At 37.9% G+C, this 22,822-nt stretch overlaps 2 protein-coding genes across 5 annotated transcripts; one reads left to right on the forward strand and one right to left on the reverse strand.

Moving 5' to 3' along the window:
- Positions 1-4,541: 4,541 nt before the first annotated feature.
- LOC103714005 (cytochrome P450 71A1-like) lies at positions 4,542-6,442 on the reverse strand. The gene is made up of 2 exons (XM_008801103.5): positions 5,393-6,442; positions 4,542-5,298 (listed from the first exon to the last, which is right to left on the reverse strand). The coding sequence occupies exons 1-2, from the start codon at positions 6,353-6,355 to the stop codon at positions 4,687-4,689; spliced, it is 1,575 nt and encodes a 524-aa protein (XP_008799325.4). The 5' UTR covers positions 6,356-6,442; the 3' UTR covers positions 4,542-4,686.
- A 1,377-nt stretch (positions 6,443-7,819) lies between these two features.
- LOC103714004 (senescence-associated family protein) lies at positions 7,820-21,691 on the forward strand. Of its 4 annotated transcripts, none has more exons than XM_008801100.6 (14): positions 7,832-7,977; positions 8,211-8,302; positions 9,805-10,271; positions 13,938-14,117; positions 14,835-14,908; positions 15,033-15,109; positions 15,189-15,260; positions 18,587-18,655; positions 19,144-19,190; positions 19,386-19,509; positions 19,595-19,663; positions 19,763-19,866; positions 21,120-21,195; positions 21,267-21,691. In XM_008801100.6, the coding sequence occupies exons 3-14, from the start codon at positions 9,928-9,930 to the stop codon at positions 21,435-21,437; spliced, it is 1,407 nt and encodes a 468-aa protein (XP_008799322.4). In that variant the 5' UTR covers positions 7,832-7,977; positions 8,211-8,302; positions 9,805-9,927; the 3' UTR covers positions 21,438-21,691. The 4 variants fall into 4 exon arrangements, with proteins under 4 accessions (XP_038984736.3, XP_008799322.4, XP_088578110.2 ...); XM_026807261.4 differs by having other exon boundaries at positions 7,838-7,977; positions 8,217-8,302; XM_039128808.3 differs by lacking the exon at positions 8,211-8,302 and having other exon boundaries at positions 7,820-7,977.
- The last annotated feature ends 1,131 nt before the right edge of the window (positions 21,692-22,822 follow it).

Here is a 22,822-nt window from a genome sequence, read left to right on the forward strand (position 1 = left end):
GCTAAATAATTAATTTACTTAGCATATATTATTTTTTAAATCATAAAACTGATAATTCAAAGAATCTATAACTTTTAGATTTTTTTTAAGATACTCACTAAAAAAATATATAATAAAATAGAAAATCCCACCTGCGTCAAATGATTTTTGTTCTGATACATGTGGTTGGCACGCCAAATGATTTTTGTTGGAGTATACGTGGTCGGCGTGGCGCCAGCGGAAATATTCCAAACGGCTCTTTGGCTCTTCTCTGATTTTGAGGTAAAAAATCTGTGGCTAAATAGCAAAGGGACTACCACTGAGGTGGTAGCCTAGTGGGAGCATGGCCTTACTTCCAACCAAGTAGTTCCGAGTTCAAAACGCACAGGTGTCGATTAAATTGTGGAGACTAGATGCTCCCTGCTCGAATACAGGGTCTGGAAGAGCGTATCGCTCCGCTTGTAGCCTCGGTGGTGCCAGATGTGACGTACTCACACGTGGTATTCGTGCCGAAGCCCAGAGGGGTAACCGAGCCGGGCCACGGGTGGGGAAGGTATGAGTAAAACCAGCCGGGGTGCCCAACACACGGTCATTTCTGCCCGCATCGAACATTCTCCTGGCGGGGGGGGGGCAGTGGGGGCTGCTACGCAGGGGTGGGCTTGTCCCTTCCTCCCCCCTTCCCCTTTTCGTTTTAAGCAAAAAAAAAAAAAAAGCAAAGGGACTCGATATTTTTCCACATGATGTGGTGAAGGTATATCTCGTTGTGTGGTGATAACATCCATCTCGAAGAGTCGTTGGGTTGCATGGGAGGGCGTCACCTATGCGAGGCGGGTGTGGACCGCATCCTGCTTGAGGGAGACTCGGCGACGGTGATAAAGTAGATTCAGGGTAGGGGTCTTGGTGAGAGTTCGAGCTTGCTATTTTGTTATGTTCGTAGACTCTTAGGCGAGGATAATCTCTCGTGAGCCACTTACGTCTATAGGGAGGCGAATAGTGCAGCCGATTGAGTAGCCTCATTTGCAGCCCATCACTTAGGAGGATTCATCTGGAACCAGGGTGCATCAGTGCCCCAACATCTTTGTCATCTTTTTTTTTTTCTGATTTTGTTGGTTGCACCCATGCCTGGCTGGTGTAAGTTGATGTTGAAGAAAAAAAAAGTCGTTGTTTCGTAAGGGCTGCACGCCTTGTATGACACGCGGCGCAATCAGTTGGATTCCCATAACGAGCTGCAACCGTCTGTCTCTGTGATAGATAAACATGCGCTTCCCGAATGCCTGTTGTACTTCGTGCATGGTCTAGTCAATGCCTCCTTCCTTGCCGCCAACGCCGCGGTAGGCGGAGAGCAAGCAAGCCACCTTGCTTGCATTGCATTCGTTAAACGGTAGCTTCCGCGCCCTCCCTGCCGCAAAGAATTCGAATTCGATGGCCCAAAGTCACCGTGCAAGACGCCCCGGGAAGTAAAGTTTCCACCATACATAATGGTGTAAACAGCTACCAGCTACAAAATTTTAGCCAGCCTGCCAAGAAATCTCTCTCGGAACACGCGTATTTCAGCAATGGTATCTCCAAGGAAAAAACTTACATTGGTGATGTAGATGCGTGATGGTAAAACACACAAGAATGGATGGCCATGATATCATTCAAGAGGAATTACGTATGAGTACATAACAGAAACTAAATACACGTCCATGCGAATTCTCACATACAGCACGAGAATAGAAGTATCATGTGTGTAGGCTGCAAAATCTAAAGAAACAGAATATATACAATCAAGATCCTATATGGTATAGTCTGTGCTAAGAGCCTAAGATGAACGGCGATCAAACAACACACGTCTTTAGATATTTGGCGGCCATCCATCTCTTAATGGTCACAGCAGAAGATCCTTATTCTAACATTTATATCTTGCCTTGTTAAAACCACTACTAATCAACCTTACATGCACACACCACACATAATGATTTGTTGGAGAAATTAGCTCATTCTTCTTTGAGAACTTATTTGAAGCCGCACTCTTAGTAACGTGATGGGGTCGATTGCATACCGTCCATGCAATGTGGTCAAATCCCTAAAGACCACAGTATACTGCATGCACATGGGGAACTATTGAACTCACAGCCTTGTGGAGGACGGTATCGGTGACCAATCTTAAACATGGATCACCTCGGTGAGCTACTAATAAATTGAGATTTATCTCCACTAAGATTTTTTTTTTAATTATTGGAATAAAGAACATTTGACTGTTAATTTCAATTCACCAGTATGGATCTCCACCTAAATATTGAAATGCCAGCCAAGACTGGAGTTTGGCTTCAACATCCGAGTCAAGAGAATTTTGCGAACCAAACCAACGTGAGCGAGTTGGTTCCCTTTGTTTCCAATTGTCCACCGCTGTTTGGTTCCTTTTTTGCTCCCATAACTGGAACCTCGCCACCTAATTGATTCTGGCGGCACTTTTGAACTCACGGCCCAACTTCGCTCCCAACTTCTCATGGCCCCGCCAACCAACCCCACCCCCTCCCTTCCCTTCTCTCTACTAATTCTTTCAAAACTTAAAAAGCGTATTTTTATTTTCAAAAGTAAAATCACAAAAAACACAGGAGAAAAATATGTCATGTTATTGCTTTTATTTTTATTTTTAAGATTTTTCTTATTATTTTTTGAAAAATAACAGTAAGAAATTCTTGCTTTCATGATTTTGAAGAATAAAAAAATTATTTTTTACCATTATCATAAACACTATTTTTATCATCATTGTCATTGCTGTGACCACAACTACCACCCTTAATGTTCTGACCGTCTTCACTAAAATGTCTCCACTACCATCAAGCCTCCACCACACAACCATCGTTGTTGTTACTTTCTCATATAACTAATGCTCCTTGTTTTAGTTTACATGGAGTTGTGTGATCCATTTCAACACAATTGGCTAGGAAATTGGCCTTTGCAACTTACAAGGAACAAGAATTGATGACTTCAATTGATCTGCATCGTGACACCACATTTTGGTTGTTGAAAGATCTTTTTTCATCTCTGAGGCCCTAACTTATATGACCTAGAAGAATCATTAATAGACCCACTACATACCAAGCCACCTCGAGTAGGTTAGCATCCAAGAGCAATATCCATTGCATCAGAAGCTACATTGCTTATTTAAATATCCGAAAGTTATAACTACATTGTATGCCATTCAATTTGGATATTTTCTTTTGAATCGAGTAACTTTTCGAGTTCTATAATGCCCTATCTTGCTCTAAAAGATTTGATTCATGCACCAATTGAGGCGATATAACAATACTTGAGCCTGCAACTAGGCCGGTTAAAATGAAAATTTATATTTTAGAAAAAAATTTTGACCGAGTATATCTCTTGAATCTTGATATAACATGTTACACATGTATGACAAGCGATTTCCTTTTTCTTGATAGAAGATAGTACATAATTATTTATTGCCGCAATTATAATGGCCAAAGATTTAAAAAACATATGTAGTCTCATTCTTTGTAATGCATATCAATTTGTATGTGATAGAAAGAAACGGGTCAAATCCCTTAACATAATACTCTATTGTAAATACTCGAAACTGAGAGAGATGTTGGACATCAAAAAGGTAAAAAAGCAAAAAATTGCAAAGAGAAGTAAGATAGGAAAGGTCCCCTTCCCCCTTCCTCTTTTTTCAACCAATTTTTAAGAGGAGAAGGGCCAGGAATATAGAGATAACATCAATAGTAAATATTAGTATTTGAGTATAATATTATTATATAATAATTTTATTATAATAATATCTTGAATACAATATTAATATCAAATAATAATATTTTATAGTATTGTAGTAGAATATATTACACTATTAAAAAATATGATATAAATATTATGTTATTGTAATATTAATATTCCTTTATGGTATTTTGTTTTGTAATATAAATATTTGAACATAATGATAATATTAAATATATTATGTTAATATTATGTCATAATAAATACTATATATATATAAACTATAAATATATATATACTATAATAATACTCTCTTAAATATTACTATGATAATTATGTAGTAGTTATTATTAACACCATCGATAATATTATACTATTTTATTCTCATGTTTAATGATATTAATATTTTGTTTATTCTTAAATATGTATAGTATGGATTATCATATTATTTAGTATTTGTATACATAAGGAAAATTATGAATATGTAGTGGTTATTTACTTATTGTCAAGTACATACACAATATATTCAGATATACAATCACAATATTGATTATCATATTATATTAGATATTTTTATAATATAATTAATAATATAAAATTAAAATTATGAGTACAATCTAGAACGAGCAAAAAAAAAATGATGTAAAGAATGGCCATATGGTTATTCTAGCATAGATATGAACTTGCTTATGCCTGAAAAAAAAGTACGGATAAGATGGTTAGCATAGCCTATTTCAGGTCTGTGTCTATTTTGTAAATAGGTATCAGATTTCTCCTACCAAACAAAACATGATCGCCGTTCCCAAATAAAGAATTTCCAATCTGAATCTCAGCGGCATCGTGTATGTGGACAACAGATATATTTATAGATAATAGTTTAGTCTTTGCCATAAATGCGACATGGGTCTTCGTAAACATAGAACTTCAAACATACCTAGCAGACTGCCAAAAGAAAGTACAGTACTGTAAAGTAGAGTAGTTTATACTGACTTAAATAATTCGAGGTTTTGCCACAAGAATCAGATTCACTTTCTTACGTGAAGTAATTCCAGCAGATTCACTCATATCCAGTGACTCTTCTTTCATCCCATCAGGCAACTCCCAATCAAAATGATGCAACAAATTGGCGAGAGCGAGCTCGACGACGGGGATCGAAAAGGCAATGCCAGGACAGCCTCTCCGGCCAGCACCAAATGGTATAAATTGGAAGTCCTGCCCTCTGAAATCAAAGGAACTGTTCATAAACCTATCAGGCCAAAATTCCTCGGCCCTCTCCCATGATCTGGGATCCCTTGCAATTGCCCAAGCATTGATCATGACTCTAGTCCCTGCTGGAATGTCATAGCCCTGCAACTTGGTATCTTCGATTGATTCCCGGGGAACCAGTAAAGGAACTGGTGTGTCCAACCTTAAAACCTCTTTAATCACTGCCTTCAAGTAGTGCATCTCACCTAGCAATTCCTCTTCTATCTTCTCTTTTAATCCAACTACCTTTCTCACTTCCTCTTGCACTCTTTTCATGTCTTTCGGGTGCCTGACAAGCTCCGCCATCACCCATTCGATCACGGTGTATGTCGTGTCAGTGCCACCAGCAAACATATCCTGTCAACATAAAGATATTGAATTGTGGACTACCACTGCTAAAATTTTCAAATACGTTAGCCAGGGCAACAAAGAGGAGACACAGTGGGCTTACCAAAGTAACAGCCTTGATACTGTCCCTGCCGAGGGAAATGCCGGAACCGTCATTCTTATCATTGTCGAGGGAAAGCAGAACATCGATGAAGTCGCAGATGTCCCTGTGATCATCACTTCCATCATTCTTAACATGCAGATGGGCCTCTATTATTTTCTCAGTGAAACAATCTATTTGTTTGGCGGTGTTTCTCACCCTTGCATCCAGTCCTCTCAACCAATCAACCCAGCGCAACCGTGGAATGAAGTCCCCCACAGGAAACGTTCCAAGCAATTCTAGCGTCTCCCTAAGCATTTCTCGGAACGTATTACCGCCATCTTCTTCCTTAGAGTACTTCCTCCCGAAAGCTACTCTGCAGACTATGTCGCTGGTTAAGGTGGATATCAACTTGCTAGGGTTCACAGGTTGCATGTTGGAGGCGGCGCAGCGAATGTTATCGATCATTAGCACCACTTCCTCTTCTCTAACAGAGCGAAATGACTGCACCCTCTTGAGGCTGAGAAGGTGGAGGACACAAATTCGCCTCACCTGCCGCCAATACTCACTATAGGGTGAGAAGGCGACATCGTGGGAATTGTATAAAAGCCTGTCGGCCATGCTCGACTTTGGCCTGCTTGCAAAGGCGAGGTCGCGCGTCTTCATGACCTCATGAGCTGCTTCAGCTGAGGAGACGATGACGGTGGGGACGCAGCCAAAGTACATGAGCATCACAGGGCCATACTTCTCGGAGAGTGATCGCAAGGAGCGATGCGCAGCGGAGCCGAGCTGGTGGAGGCTGCCGAGCACAGGAAGCCTCGGCGGGGTGGGAAGCGAGGTCAGCTTTCTCCTTTCTGATTGCATAACCTTGTTTTGGCCTAAGAAGAACGGCAGCAAGAAGAAGAAGAACAGGGGGAGGAGGAAGGAGATGATCAAAAGGGAGTGCTGGTGACACCAAGGGAACAATGAAACAACTAGAGGCATCATTTCACTGCAACTGGAATTCTCGAGTCGTGGCTTGTGGTTGTGGGTTGGAACTAGGGAAGGAAATAGAATTGGCCTTCGAGAGTTTGCGGGGTATTTAACTCCCTATTTTCCGTCTAATATATGTGGACAGCGTTGCGCTGGGGGAGAGTGCCAATCTTCCATGCTGGGGCCGACCGACGGACGAGATATTTTCTGTCTTGAGATAGAAAAGCTGTGGCTTCCGGCTTTCCTTTATTTTTTCCCGTCTTTCCTTTTATGTGGTATGGAGAGGCTAGTGAGAGATTTTATTTGCCCACAGCTTATAGAAAGAACAAATATCAAAAGAATCCGCCAAAGACCTAAAGGGAGAAGACAAATGGTCTTCATCCAGAGAAAAATGAGGAAAAGAAAGATATCCCAAATCCTACCTATTTATTAAATGGATTAAAATTTTAAATTTGTATCCGATCTGTTTATTAAATATGTAACTCAACCCAACCCACTAACCCATGTATTAAATAGGTCAAGTTAGGTTAATCGAGTTTGACAGATTTTTAACAGATTAGATGAATTTAAACTGGATAAACAGATTAAGCGGGTTGAGTTAAACAGATCAGAAACAGGTTAAGCAGGTTTTAAACAGATTAAACAGATTTTAAACAGGTTAAATAGACCGGATCAAAATCTGACCCAATTATTAAACGAATCAAAATGAGTTAAACAAGTCAAAGATTTAAACTTAAATTCAACCCATTTAATAAACATGTTAAACAAGTTGACCTACTTACGACCCAAACTCATTTATGTTAAACCCTAATCTTTTTAAAGCAGATGATTCACGAATTGAATTAATAGGTCGAATTATAAATTCCTATCTATTAGCCGTAGTGTCATCATCACCCCACCTTCAAAGAACGGTTTCCCACCCCCACCCTACATATCCAAAAATAAGCAAATAAATATGTAAAATAAAGTAACGTAAAAGGAAAAAAAAAGGGGCCAATTTTGGTGAAGAAGTTCTACATGTGTCACAGAAGCTGGCCGGAGAATTTATCCCCCATTGTGATATGGCACGGAGCTTTTGTTTGGAAACGTAGGTAGGCTTGATTGCATTATACCGAAAAATAGATGCTACTAATCAGATAGGCAATATCATATTAATAGCTGCCGACCTACTAATAGTTTGAGGTTCATTCCCACCAAAATAGTTCCTTCTGATTGGACGAAAGAACATTTGACAACCATTTTCCAATTCATCGACTCAGATCTTGATGAAAATATTGGAATGGGAGCCAAGATTGAAATCTGACTCAAAAAATAGATTCAGGTCCGGTTCAAGAGAATTGTGTGAACCAAATTCTACCGGTCCTGCCGTGTGGCATTAGTGGCCGAGGATGCCGGACCGTGGCAGCGAGAAAAGTGGGAGGTATTCGGATGCCCGTCGCAACCCATAGACCGGTGGCACGCGCGGGGCCGCATGCCGAACTTGTGGCCCTGCTTCCCTCCCAATCTCTCTCTCCCTCCCTCTCTCTCTCTCGCCAAAACTTTTCCATCCACGCCTCACTATTCATTCCCCTTTCCTATACTTCGGCCAGGCGTCTCCCTTTTCCCTCTCCCTCAACTCTTTCTCGTGCTCTAAGAAGGTAGATCCTAAAATCACTGCCCATATATGCGTATTCTGTCCTCACTCCTGGTCAATCTCATGCTAAATAGTGCCGAGATATTTTAAATTCGACCATGTTCGTAAAATGCGATGGAAATTCTGGCTGTTTGAAGGCCATCCAGCAAAATTTGTCGAATAGGAATTAGAATTTGTGTCATGAATATAAGTGAGCCACGCTTCCTTCTTTATTAATTAATTTTAGTTTACGCGAAGCCGTAGATACACTGACAACTTCGAAGGATGATGGCGTCACAAATTCGCTCCGTATTTTTTGTTGTTGTCGAGGGAGATCTTTCGTTTTTGAGGTCTGGAGTTACTCTCTCTATATTTTTTTGGATTCTTACTGTTCTACTTCACTACTATGTATTGCAGCTTTTGCATGAAAGACTCTTTTGTATGCATCTAATTATGGAACTGGCTTCACATTGTCCATGGTCACGCTACTATTATAAGACTTTATTTTTGTTGTTCTAGAATTTTTTTAGGGTAACGATTCGATAGATTTTCAAAATTGAGATGACTTTTTTGAGGTTTAAATTTGCTAAAATGGGCATATTTCTAGCAGGATCAAGGAATCCTCTATAACAGAACACAAAGTAATACAAATAAGAACTATTATATTGAGTGTAGTCTCTTATTAGAGAGATCAAAGAGACAGATCATGTCTGAACATAAGTACAAGCACATTATTTGCTTGATTTCATCCTCCAAAGCAGCGATCTGGATGGCGAACATGTATTTGAAAAGATAAGCCTGACAACATATTTCTTGAATTAGATATCATGTCATGGCTCATAATGTGTCCTCATTAGATGATAGTGGCCAGAGTTGCAAATAGAGGTCATGATTGAAGTAAAGTTCGAAGCAGATCTTGATAAAAGCTTGAGCAAAGTAAGATTTCCCTTCAGGCTATAATTATTTAGGTCTCAGGAAACTAGTTTTGGAGAAATCTCTGTGAACCAACTTTGTTGGTTATGCAGAGATGGTTCTGTGTTTGGTGTCATAGACTATTCGAATACAAGGTAATTCTTAATAGTGCACATCTTCACTTGATTGAACGAGTTGTCCCATGAAATCATAGGCTAGTTTGGGCTTGACTTAGAGATTGTGGGAATCATGAAGGCTGATATCTCCTGATCTACATTTTCTGCTATCGAAGAAGGTGACTGGTGCTTCCAGGAACTTCTATAATGACATGCTTTCTAGACAGTGGGCTACCTTGAGCGCTGTTCCTGCCAATTAGGTGGCAAGAAAAAAGGATTTTCCATGTATGGTAAAAAAATCATACTGTGTTCAGAAATGAACAGTTGCATCTAATATCTTCATGTTATATTGCTGAAACATGTAAATGTCTTTGTAGCTGTTTTTGTAGATGCAACATTTTTACAAAACACATGCTATCTAAATGCTTCGATATATTGTGTTAACTCTTTAAAGGAAACCCCACATAAATATCAGCAGTTTTTATGCTTAATATTATGTTATATGCAATAGTTTTGATTTTTGATGCATGTACAACTGTATAAAAAAAACTGAACTATTTACAGATTAGGTAATAGTAAAGGCGATCATCTTCGGTGATTATCTGATTTCTCTTTCATCTAGACCAAGCTTCCAACAGAATCACTTCTTTGAAGGAAATAGTGAATGCAGTAGGGGTTTTTGACAATTCTGTCTCCCTAAAACTAACGACGGAACTAACAAGCCCTTTATGCTTTTGCACTCTATACATATGTTATATGTTCATATCTGTTTCATTTTCCAGAAAAACTTGAAAGATATGACCAATGATTTTTGTCTTTTTCAGGCTAAGCATGGAATATGAAGTTTGAATGCAGTAAAAAGAATCTGGTTGCAAATATTAACTTGGACATAAACTCTATTCTGAAACATTGGAAATGCCTGATTTATTTATTTGTGTATTATCTGCATGCAACTAGTGGCACTTATGGCTAGCAAGACTTCTGGTGGTGCAGTAGCTATTGATAGGGCCAGTTTTACTGAGCAATGTGGATTTTTATGTTCATTTTCAAAATCAATACATCATATTGGATCCAATCCTATGAGCCAAAAAGTTGAGTTGAGGAAATCAAGTAAAGGACATTATTTCAGTGCGAGACTTGTCTCTTCTGAAAGTTTTTGGAACATCGATGGAAAGCCCTATTCTTACATGCTCTCCAGAAAACATATAGTTTTATGCTGTTCTGCTGGTACTCGTAGCAGTGAAGCTGAACAATGTCTAAGGAACTCTGAAGATTACACAGATGTTTCTAGGTATGACTTATTGTCCTCCTCTACTAATCAACCATTTATTGTTGTCATTAGGATGGTACAAGGTAACTTCATATTCTGAAAGTAATGAGAGTACAAATGTTGAAGTCCATGTTGTTTCCTTTACACAGCTTATATATGTAAAAGAATTAATAATATATGAAAGCTTAGTCAAGCTTATTGACTGGCATCATAATAAACCTAGGAGAACAAATTAAATTTTGAAGCAACAGCAGTTGTGACTCATGGTATTCCACCTTGTTATGTATTCACCTGGATTAGAATTCTTTATTGGCAATCTTTATTTTCAATGTTATCCATCAACAAAGCTGATAATTTGATTTTAATCTGAATTGTCTAGTAATGAAAAGAAAGATATTTAATGCTCACAAAATAATCAAGATATTGCATCCTAGTATTTCAGACAACTGTTGCTTGGTCATGTGGCAACCGCCAGAAAGTAATATATTTGATTTGGCAGATCTAACAAAAGTGGTACATATTTTTGATGATGAAAAAGCATGACAACAGCACAGGTTATTTGAAAATTTCACATTTGATTTATATCTCTGCAAAAATCTTTTTGATTTTGCAACAGAAAGCTTCATCACTATTCTTTAACACAGTAATGATGTGTACTGTTTAATATCTACCGTCTTCGTCAGTTTGACTGAAAGTTGACTAATCCCTTCATACACTCAACATGAATTTATGTAGAACTGGATTTAACAATCTGGATCTGATGTAAAGGTCATGTCTTCAGATTTATTAGCTTCAGAGCCATAAAATTATCCAAAAGGCCTAGTGGTCAATCATGAATGTGTGCATTAAGTATACTAAACAAGAGTAGTGAGAGCTAAAAGCTTCCAAGCATAAGGTGGCTTGTTACCAATGGCAGAATGTCTTACAATATTGTAAGTAGAGGTTCTACCTCTTGGGATGTCTGAAGGAAATAGTTTTCTTCACTTGGAGGTCCACTGGTCAATCAATAAGATAACTTCGCTGTAAGGTGGAAATAACAAGGCATTCTGCTGAAGCACAAAAAAGGTAGCCTAGTGGATGAGGCTCCCACCGTTTTGGAGACCGGAGAGGATTAGATGTATGCAGCCTTACCCCTGCTTGTAGAGGCTATTTCCGTGTTTCAAACCCATGACTTCCAGGTCACAATAAAGCAACTTTTCCATTATGCCAGGCTCACCCTCTCCATACCATTGAAGCTTAAAAGTAAAAAAGTTTGTAAAGAGGTTAGAAAGATAGTGTTGGCAGGAAATTTGGCACTTAGTGATTTCTATAACATGCGAAAGGGGCAAGAATGATACTTATTTGAAGCGTCTTGACTTCTTGTAAAGTGGCTGGCCCTTCTTATCTTTTTATTTAGTAATACATATGTGAAAGATAGTTTTTTATATAAACTACTGTGAACTAGTCAAGCAATCTTATTTGTGATATACATGTACACACAAATGCATGTACTACATGGAAATATATACCTAGTGTGTTGCTTTGGAATCTCTTGAAGAAGTCACTCTTGTACCACTTTAAGTGCTACCTTATTCTAAGTTTTAAAGGGTTTCACTTCCTTACAACCGTACTCCCATCTGCTGCAGCAACTTTCCTATCTACGAATCCAAGCATATGTATATATACACATTATGTACATTATTTTAGATATAGTTATCTCGGTTGTCTCTATTTGGGCTTTGGAGGTCAAAGTCCAGAAATTGTGGAACACTTAACATGCTGCTTGTGCCAAATTTCTAGGTAACACTGAGATCAAGGATAAATGCTCTTAATACATTGAATAAGAACAGTTTTCAGAAATCAGTAAACCCACAATGCAAACTTGTTATGCAGACTGGATTACTCATTCTCAACTTTGTGTAGAACATGGTCTGCTGAACCGGCCGATTTAGGCGGGTTCAACGTATACCGTACTGGTACCGGCCCCAGTTGGTACGGTTCGGCTGGAAAAAACGGTTCCGGCCCCTATAGGGCCGGAACTAGCTAATTTACACTGTGTACCGGTGCGAACCAGGCCGGTTCGCACCGGCCCAAGTGCAGCAGCACGCCCGGGCGCCCCCCGCGCTGGGAACCATGCTTGTGCGCGGTTCCCTGCACAGGGAACGGCGCCCGCAAGCTGGGAACCGTGAGCATGCGTGGCTCCCTGGTTCGCGGGAACTGCGAGCCCTCGCGGGATATTTAATGCCACAGAGTGGCATTTAATGGAGAGGGGCGGCGCATATGCGCGGAAAGGTACCGGTTCGGTACCGGTTTACGCCGGTACGAACCGGGGGGGGGTGGCGCGGAAAGGTATTGGTTCGGTACCCGTTTAAACCGATACGAATCGGAACCATACCAGTATCGGTATCTACTGGTACGGTCGGTACGGTGGATCTTGGTCTAGAACAAATCTGGGAGTTCCAGCTAGTTTTTTTTAGGTGAGGTCCTGAGATTATTATAAATGGTATCAGAGCAAATTTGGCCCATGTTTCATATAGACTAGGGGATATTGCGGCACAGGCCCATTTGGATTGACTACGGGCTAACCGTGATATTTATGATTAGATTTGTGATATTTGTAATTGAATTTTAATAGATTTGGATCCTTAACCTGGCGAAACGCTAGGTCTTAAATGGGAGGAGTATCAAGTATGTGAGGACTTGTGCAAATGTGTGTTTAGTCTTACAATAGCTACGCACTGAGTAGATATTGGGTACTTATATAGGGCCAAAGAACACCTCCTGGCTATTTCTTTTGGGTTAGATCCTAGGTTGTTACGAAAACAATAACTTGAATACATGTTTACAAAGGATCCTGGACTTCTTTCATGTATGTTCCAACTTGACTAACAAATTACAGCCTCTTAGCAATTTGACTTAGACATTCACATTAACTAAAGATATTCTGGACCAAAGAAAGTCGTGTAGAAACACTATCTCTTAAAATTCACTTAAGCACTATGTATGCAGAATTTTTTGTTTTACTTAAAGTCACCAAAAAAAAGTTCCATTGAGAATGAATAATATCATGAAACTGATCATCTGTTCATTGGAGAACCTTCTTTCTTTGGATAAATATGATTGCATTTACATATAAGCACTGTGTTTGCATATACACATGAACAGGGTGGAAGCGAGGGTTTTTTGACGGACTGCTAAATTCAAAGATGGGGATTGCACCATGAAAATTTAAACTATTCTATATGTTCCATGTGGTTTAAAATGGCTTTAATCAACGGTTGTAACTCGTACAGACTCTTTGTTTAGACATCAAGTCATCTCAAAATCAAACAATTGTGTGGTGCCATTAGGACTATTAGCATGGAAGAATTTGATATAGAGGCAAATGTTCTCCAAAATATGACTTCTTATTTGGCATTTTAGACCTTGTAGATCACATATGATGGCTTAGATTTTCATTTTGCAACCTCTTTTGAATTTTCTGATGGATGCAAAAGTCTCTTTTTCAACCCTACGTGTGTATGCATTGCATTATGAACACATCTAAGAGAACTTAATTGAAGGATTGTTTGGCAAAGATATTTCTCCTAGCTTGACACACTCTACAACTATTGGAGATCTAATTCCTTCCATATAATTGGTAAATGTGTCATTGCTCTTAAGATTATATATTGGTTTAAAAAACAGTCAATCTCTTTCTTGTCGCAGCGGTCAGCTTGAAGGTGAGCAAGCTGGAGGGAATGCTCCTCAATCGTGTGATCATCACGTCATGCCTGGAAGCATTTCTAGATACTCCTCTCGAGGCTTAGCTGAAGCTTGTAAATTTGTCTACAATGATGCAAAGTTTGTAAATGAAAGGGCACGCAATGACATTATCTTGCTTTCACGGTATTATTCAAAATTATAATAAAATAGCTTCATTTGTTGTTCATCAATCATTTTCCTTTCGAATAGGAATTCAGATCATAGTCTTCTCCACAATATGCCAACTACTGTGCAGCTTTGCTCTAGCATCTCTATCTAGAGCTTCCATTGAACAAGTAACTTTAACTTAGGTTCTACGTCCAATTCTCTGCCAAAATAAAATAAACACATAATAATCTTCCAAAAGACCTTGTGAATCTAGAGGTTTCCATGACTAGTTCCTTTCTTTATTCACTCATTATATCACAAATCATGAATTAGTAGTTTGGTCATTTTAGATGCTGTGTTAAGTAAGACAATGATTCAAGTCTTGGTACTAGACTCTACACTAGTGCCTTACTGGTAGGGACCGTTGCAGTATGGTACAGACCCATTCATGCACATGGTGTATTGTTGGAGTCGGGATAACACCCCACCATGTATTGATATGGGCGCTTATTGAGCCTTTGTTGTGCTGGTGTCATATGGGGCCGGATTGTACACCTGAACATATGAATCAGTACTTACAACCTTGAAATAAGATAGGTGCACATTAACTTAATTCATGTGCACAGAACATGCTGAATCTTCTAATGATATGTTATAGGTTGCTTTCAGTATTGTTCTTTCATGTTTTCTTAATGTTATGCATCTTTACATTTGGCATGTGTACATAAATTTAAACAACGATCATGCTTCCAGTGGGATAACAAGGCTGAATAATCGTGCACGCCAGGATGTTGCAGTTCTTGGATTGGGATTTCTGAAGCTTGATGGTACATTTCTGAAAGTCAAACTGTTTACAGTTAATAGTCCTAGCTATGATTTTCGACCTTAGTTTCTTCGAGTTTTTCGTTACAAATTTAGTTTGAAATCTTAAATATGAATGATGCTTGGAAGCTCGTGCAAGGGAGGATACCGAGAAGATTGACCATGATGTGAAGAAAAAAGCTGCTCGTTTGCACCATATAGCCACAGTATGTACTAAATTTGGAACTAAATACAATTTTTATGGTCTACATGCAAGCAACTTTTGCCTTCGTATATCACATGCAGATCTTAAAGGATAAAGCTCAGTCTAAATTGAAGAGAGCAGCTGATCAGCATTGGAGTGATGGGGCCCTAGAGGTACCATTTTAAATGTTACATTTGTTTCTTTTTGATGATTCAAATCCTTACTACCTGCTAAGCGACTCAATTTTGTTACGTCACTCGTTTAAGAATTTATGCTTAGATAACCTACATTATTTACTGATAAACTGAAACCAAGTTAACTGAGAAGGGTGATCTTTACAACATGTCATTGGCTATGTGGGTTTGTATCGGGCATGGTCATCAATGTAAGGACAAAAACAATCCATATTCTTTCTAATGAATGCCTGGAAAAGTTGAAAAAAGTTTGCTATGTTTTTTTAATGCTGTTTGCTGTCCAACCATTTTGCAGAACGAGTTAACTGATAAAATGATCAAGGTATGTATAGCTGGCACTTGGTTAATTGAAGGGAATATCAATCACTCATATAGTTGCAAAGTTAGGATTTACTTATAAATCCAAATGAGTAGCTTTTACGAGAAAAAGAAAACCATTTTCTAATGATCAAAGATTATATATTCAAAAGTGAGGGGACCATAATTCCAAGTTAGTTAGGTGATATACATTTTAGTTAGTTAGGTGATAAACATTTCAACTTGGTCAAGCTAGTTAATAAAAACTGAAGAGCTCATAAAATTTAAAGTTTACTAGAGGGTGATATCCATTAACTACTTGTTCTCGTGGAAGATGTTGGACTTGATGTTCTACTTCAAAGGTGCTTGTAATATTCATTTAAGTAGATAAAACTTTATAATTATGAAGTAAATATTTGTAACATCATTAGTTGCTCCATATGCTCACACATTTGGGTTAGCAAGCCTAAGTGGGCGCTTCATAGGTGTGCAAGCTAGTGAGGAGCCTTCTCTACGACACATTTAGACGAATCTCTTGACACGGAAAATGCATTATGGGTCCTCCAAATATATGTTATTCTAACCCAGTATAGACAAGTAATCCCAAGTGCCGTATCCGACAATTTTCTGCATGAGAAGATTCCAACCATGTGAAATGAGTTTAGCTATTTCTTTTTTACACATAATTGCTTGTAATGCTCCATTAGTTAAGTAAGTTTTCCTTAAAAGCATCAAAGAGAAGTTTGTCAAATTATTCAGCAAGAAAAGTGGCTCATTCCATGTGAAATTGATTTGTTTCCACAATTTTGGGCTTCTATATGAATCCTTTTCTTCATTCAGTTTTGTCCAAGTGTTAAGTTCGGGGTAGTAATGAATTAGATTGGGTACAGTCAGCCTCCTATACCACACCATAGTCTTGACTCTGACCGGAGCCAACAACTGCCAGCGACAGACTTGCCCACAGATGAAAATTCATGATCTCAACTGGAAATGATCTGGAACCAGGTGACTCAAGATGATCCAACCTGCATGTTCCCCCAATAATAACAACAAATAGCGAGTGGCAAACGTACTATCAAGATATATTATTACATGCTCATCACATCTGGGAACTAGTAGTGAAAGTTATAATACTACAATTACAGATTTTTCCAGGTAAATGAAGGAAATCTTGGTATATTTGATCAAAAACATTTTCTTTGAATATGTAAAATGTTGATACAAACTTACAAAATAGCTTTGCTTGCTAATCCCTTATTCAAATGTGATAGAAGCACATATGGAATTTGACAAAGAAGCAGCATGGAATATTTCAAGTGGCAAGGAAAGAGATCAAAAATCTCATTTACTTGTATAATCTTCTAAACAAGAGAAGAAAAGGCTGAGAGATTTACAGGAAAACCCTCCATTCCAATTTGAGAGCAGGAGGCCAGCAAACTAGGGAAATCTGGCTCCGACAAGCTTTCTGGTTACTGTATATGCAACAAAAAACACCAGTGATTCTGCAGAAAATATGGGCACAATCTCAGTTCTGTTTGACTAGATGAGAAAACAAAACACTAAAAAGATTATTAACCATACAATCAGTTATGTCAGCAATGACAACTCATTTCTGTTTGGCTATAAGAGGAGAAAACAAAGCACCAAGAAGATTATTAACCATACAATCAGTTATGTCAGCAATCCAGTGGTTGACATTGGCTGATGAAGATTATGAATGGCAGGCAGTATGATCTCTTTGATACATCGGAAGTTCAAGAGACTGGATGATTACTCAAAATGCCCAATATAAGTCAAAGACAGAGAAGTTGTTTTGGACAAGCTCTGATGCCTTGATACTTGGAAAGCTTGCAGAAGGAAGCAATCATGTGACACACTTTTCTTTAGGCAATAACTCGGAAGTGTAATCAAACACAAAAGTTGAAATGTGTGATCAGATCACCAGGATGGTGAGACACCTCCCACTATATGAGTGTGTGTTCCTCCATGCTCTACGTACAATTTAACACATGGATCCACTCACATCAATCCACTAACAATAGTAATAGCCATATATACTAATAATATAATTAATGGTGGAGTTAATATTGCTGTTACAGCAAACCACTATACAAATAATCAAAGGAATGATATCAATAATATATATACACCAATGTTGCTGGTAGTCACAATGGAAAGTATAGATGAAATATAATAGGTTCCCAGCCAAGCATTCATGTCAAATGTAGTTCCAACTTCCAAGAAGGTGGCAGTCAAGTACTGCATTTGGAAACTGTGGCCTGCCTGCTGCAGGTGCTTGCTATGAAATGATTACTTAAGGTCCGCAAAACCAATTGTTTATCATTTTAAATATGATTAACCAGTATAGGAAAGTAGATTAGACCCAAATGAAGTGTGCTACATGGTGATTATCTTGAACAGTAATCGAAATTATGCTGCATAATATTGAAGACCTAAATGAACGACCCAAGTACCTACACCAAATGCAGGACCAGTATACTGGAGAAATAAATTTGACAACATCCTTCAGAATTAAAGCAAACATGGTTATAAGACTGTCAATTTACCTTCAGTGAATGTCATCTCGATTCAGGAGTACCATTAATAAGCTTGGCATGCATATACAAATCTTTTTAGCTAGAGTCCTAACCAAAGTTCGCTGTCTCGATACTGGATCCTATACCGGTATTATTCTATTACAGTATCAGTACGACCAATATGGTACCTGGTTTGGCATACCAAGTATTGGTATGCGCTCATATTGTTGCAAAGTAAGTAACTACCATCAACTTTTTTTACTAATGATAATTTAATCAGTGTGCTTTTCTTTTTTTTTTTGATCTGTGTGCTTTTCTTCTTCTTTTTTTTTTTTTGAACAGTACTCAGGAGTTAAACCTTGGACCTCCTCCAAGGGCAAACCCTTAGGGGAGAGGTGCCAAGCAACTGAGCTCACAATCATTGGCACTTGATTTGTGTGCATTGCTCAACAATTTTTAATCTATTGCCAGGCTGACTTGCGGCGAGCTGACTTTGTTGTCAGGCGACGTGCCATGGAAGATGCATTTATGGCTCTGAAGGTAGAAGACATAGTCTGATTCTAGTAGATCCAATATGATGATTTAGTGCTGGAGTCAGTTATTAGCATTCAATGGTCCATATCATGCCCAATTTAGCATCAACTGATGGCTTTAACATTCAAGTTTTAGCAGAGATGTTATCTAATATATATTACTAATACTTTCTAACTGTTGGTGCTTCATTTGTTGTTATTGTTGATTGCCGTTATTATATACTTGATATGGTCCACATAGACCAGCATTATTTGTTCAACCTTTAAGTTGGAAACCTTAGAGTTGCAATTATTTTCATATAATTAATAGCAAATTTTGGTTCCAAGCTTAGGAGGAAGATGTCTATGATATCCATATGCCCAAAAATCTTAAGGCACTTTTCAAAATCAAAACCCATTCAGTAAATATTGTATTGAATACTTAGAAATAGTAAGTTTCTTTAGATTATGCATTAACCTTTTCTTTCGGGGCGTGGGGGGTCGGGGGCATTGCAGTTTGTTAGGAACATCCATGACATGATGGTGAACAAGTTACACCAGCGGTAAGCTCTTTGACTTCTTGGGTTTTATCTGTGTTAAAAAATTATATTCCAAGGCCAAGTAGACTCTAATTCATGACTTGGAATGAATTTATACTTCTTTGTGATGAAAGGTTTCGCAGTCTCTCCTTGCTCTCCTTGGCATATCTGCTGTGTATATACTATTTATTACTTAAAAGATGAAATTACATTTTCTAGGCCTCCAAAGCAAGGTTCTTTCTCTGTTAATGATATGATGGGTTTTATTACACTCGAGAAGAATGGAAAAGCTCTTGATCTCTTTGCCAGGGAGGTCTCTACTGATCGTATTACTGCCATAGAGGTGTCTTCTAGTTTAATGTGTTCATTGTTTATTTGATTTATTATATTAAATTCACAGTGAACATGCTTCTCTCATTGATATTTAGGAAGCATACTGGAGCATGGCATCTGCCTTGTCTGAAGCAGATGGGATTGACTACACCAATCCTGAGGAGGTGCATTCCTGTGATTTTTTCTAATATGGCCAATATTTATGTTTTGTTTGTAGTTTCTTCGTTTGCTTATTTTCTCGATTTTGGTTTTCATACTGGAAGCTTGAATTGCTAGTAGCAACTCTTATTGATCTTGATGCAATGGATGGGAAGGGTAGTGTCTCATTGTTGGCTGAATGTTCAAGTTCTCCTGATGTTAATACAAGGTATGTTGCTTTTTACTTTTATGGGGCTATTATCCTTAAATCAATCAATCAATCAAAAGTCATCCTCCTGTCATCTGTTTTGATTGAATAATTGGATATGTGAAAACACAAAGATCCATAATTCTAAAACTTCTCAGCCAACAGGATTAATTGTCCTTTCTTTTCATTTAATATCGCATCGTAACAACTTTTCCATGATATCCTTAGTCTGGAAATATATACTGAACTACAACTTGTACTTTCCAAATACAAGATACATAAGATAGTTCAAACCCCCATGAGAATAACTCTCCAAACTTTATCCAGGGTCAGTTATTTCACATTCTGTTTGGAGTTCAGACCAGAGAAGAGCAAAGAGTTCACCATATTTTAATTTGCAGATGTTTTAAAATACTAAAGATAGATTACTGCACAGTTGTATTCTGGTAAAGTTCTTTATGATGATTTAATGTTAGATAATAAATAATTTGCCTTGATATAATGGTTTTGGAAAAGTTTGCCTTGGAAATTATACAGGCACATCTTAATATTTGATGTGTAAGTTACAAATCATATGAAAGCCATGTGTGAAATTTTATCCAGTGTCTGTCAGTTTGTCTGTATTACCTCAATGATGCCAGAGAACAACAAGTAGTTCACTACTTATTTATCATGAATGCTATAAAATATTAAAAGATAGGTGCAATTGTATTCTAGTAAATGTCTTTCCTTGCCATAGCATTAGTATAATTAGCAATCTGTTACTTTGTTTGCTTTGGAGTTCACCTATGAAACATGAGGAGCAACTATTGGTGCAATTAGCAATTTCATTGCACATAAAATGCAAACAATAAAGATTTTCATACCTTGTAACATAACAGTAAAGTTCAACTCTCACTATATTCATTAACTTTAGGTTCCTCGCAAAGTTTGGTTGTCTGAATTTTATTCTAACCATAAATATAAAATATGTTGACAAATATATGACCAAATTACTATTCAAAATAATTTAATACATGTTTTGCAGAAACAGAATATCACTATACTACAACCATTGCAGTTTACCTTGATCTTGTTAGATAGAAATTTGCTTCTTAATACAAAATTTTTACCTATACGTGTCATTGGCTTTCTTCTTCCCTTTTGTTTAATCGAAGGTGACAAAATCACCACCATTTCATTGATGAAAGAAAAAGAAAGGATGCAACCAAAGCCTTAATTCTTGAGGATAAGTTGCAATGACTGACATTCATGTGCATGTTATTTATTTGTAGGCAAGCTCTAGCAAATGCACTAGCAGCAGCCCCATCCATGTGGATTCTTGGAAATGCTGGCATGGGGGCATTACAAGTAAGTGCTTATTATTTCTATATGCGACATCAAGGAAAAAAACTAATGACGTTTTTTGGTTCTTTACATAGAGACTGGCCCAAGATAGCAACCCTGCTGTTGCAGCTGCTGCATCCAAAGCCATCGATGAACTGAAGCAGCAATGGGAGCTTGAAGAGGGTGATTGTTTGAGGTTTATGATGAACCAAAATTCTCAGGCAGAGGATAGAGACGATATTGATTCGGAGGTTGACAGCTCATAAGCATATATATATATATATATATATATATATATATATATATATATATATATAGAGAGAGAGAGAGAGAGAGAGAGAGAGAGAGAGAGAGAGAGAGTTTCCCAGGGTGACCAAGTCAACATCCTTCAATCACATAATGTGCCTATCTGGAACACAGAATGATTTCTGCATGTTAACAAAAATTGATAAAAGATGTGAACTTTTGAACCTATATTATAATACCCAGTTTTACATGCTCTGCACAATTTTAAAGAAAATCTGTCCTCTTATTTTTCTAGAACACATATAACAATAAAACAGTTAAATCAGGCTGAATCTTCAAGTCAAGTTTTCCTGCAAAGAAAAATCTTTATATTTCACTACCTCATTAACTAGGTATCAATTCTCATGTCCCTTTGTGAATTTAAATTCAGCGCAAAAAATGTTAAGAAAAAAGCAGTCAACTGGTTATATATCATTGCAAGTGCTGTATGATTTGGTCTACTTTATGAATGTTCCAGAATCATTGTAACCTTGTTTAACAATTCCTCTGTCAAGGTTCTTGACCTCGTCTCACGATATCTTGTTATTGGATCTTTGTGGACTCATGCTTGCTGTAATGAATGTTTTCTTTGGGTCAGACATGGAGATTAATTGTCATATGCTGCGCGACCTAATAAACTGCAGGCTGATAATTTAACGGTTACACCACCCAGACTAGACCATGGTGCTTCTTGAGTGAATTTTCCATTTATTTTTCATTAATTTTAACTAGTTCATGTGGGGAAAAAAAACTTAGAAATACCAATCAGAATAAATGCATTAACATGGCAAGACAGAACCTCATGGAAGCACCAGAACTGGGGGCAAGATGTAAACGGATCAGAGAAGATTCAACTCCTGAATATTTTCATCGGCTGAAGACTGGGAAGTTAATGCAAGTATGCAACACTATATTAATAGTTTGGAAGCAGACGGCTTAATTGCTATATCGAACAAAGGCGGTGCAGGAAAATGATTCAAAGAGTACTGTAAGAATCTTCGACCGGTAAGAAGCTTTAGCAGAACTTGCAAACCTCCAGTAAGTGGATGTACAAGTAATCTGATCAACTTGAGATAGAAAGAGTTGGATTTAGTCTGCTTTAAGGGAGCTAAGCTCCTTTAATATCAGCCTGCTTGTGTTGCAAGATTGTGTAGCTTCCAAGCCTTTTGGCCTCTCTTTCTACAGTTCTACCCCACAACAAAAGGCAAAGGTTTCTTTTGCTATGCAGTTGGGGATTCAAGAAGAGAAATAGCAAGGTGATGAATATTTCCATGGAATCGCTGGAGAGATGTGGATAGATTTGGCCATGGCCGCAGCAACAGCAATTTTCCAGGATACTGGTCCTGTATACAAGGTTGAAAGGCTA

This window comes from Phoenix dactylifera, chromosome 5, assembly GCF_051530095.1.
Source record: "Phoenix dactylifera cultivar Ajwa chromosome 5, Ajwa_hap1_PhDact_Kaust_v1.1, whole genome shotgun sequence".
Classification (NCBI taxonomy): domain Eukaryota; kingdom Viridiplantae; phylum Streptophyta; class Magnoliopsida; order Arecales; family Arecaceae; genus Phoenix; species Phoenix dactylifera.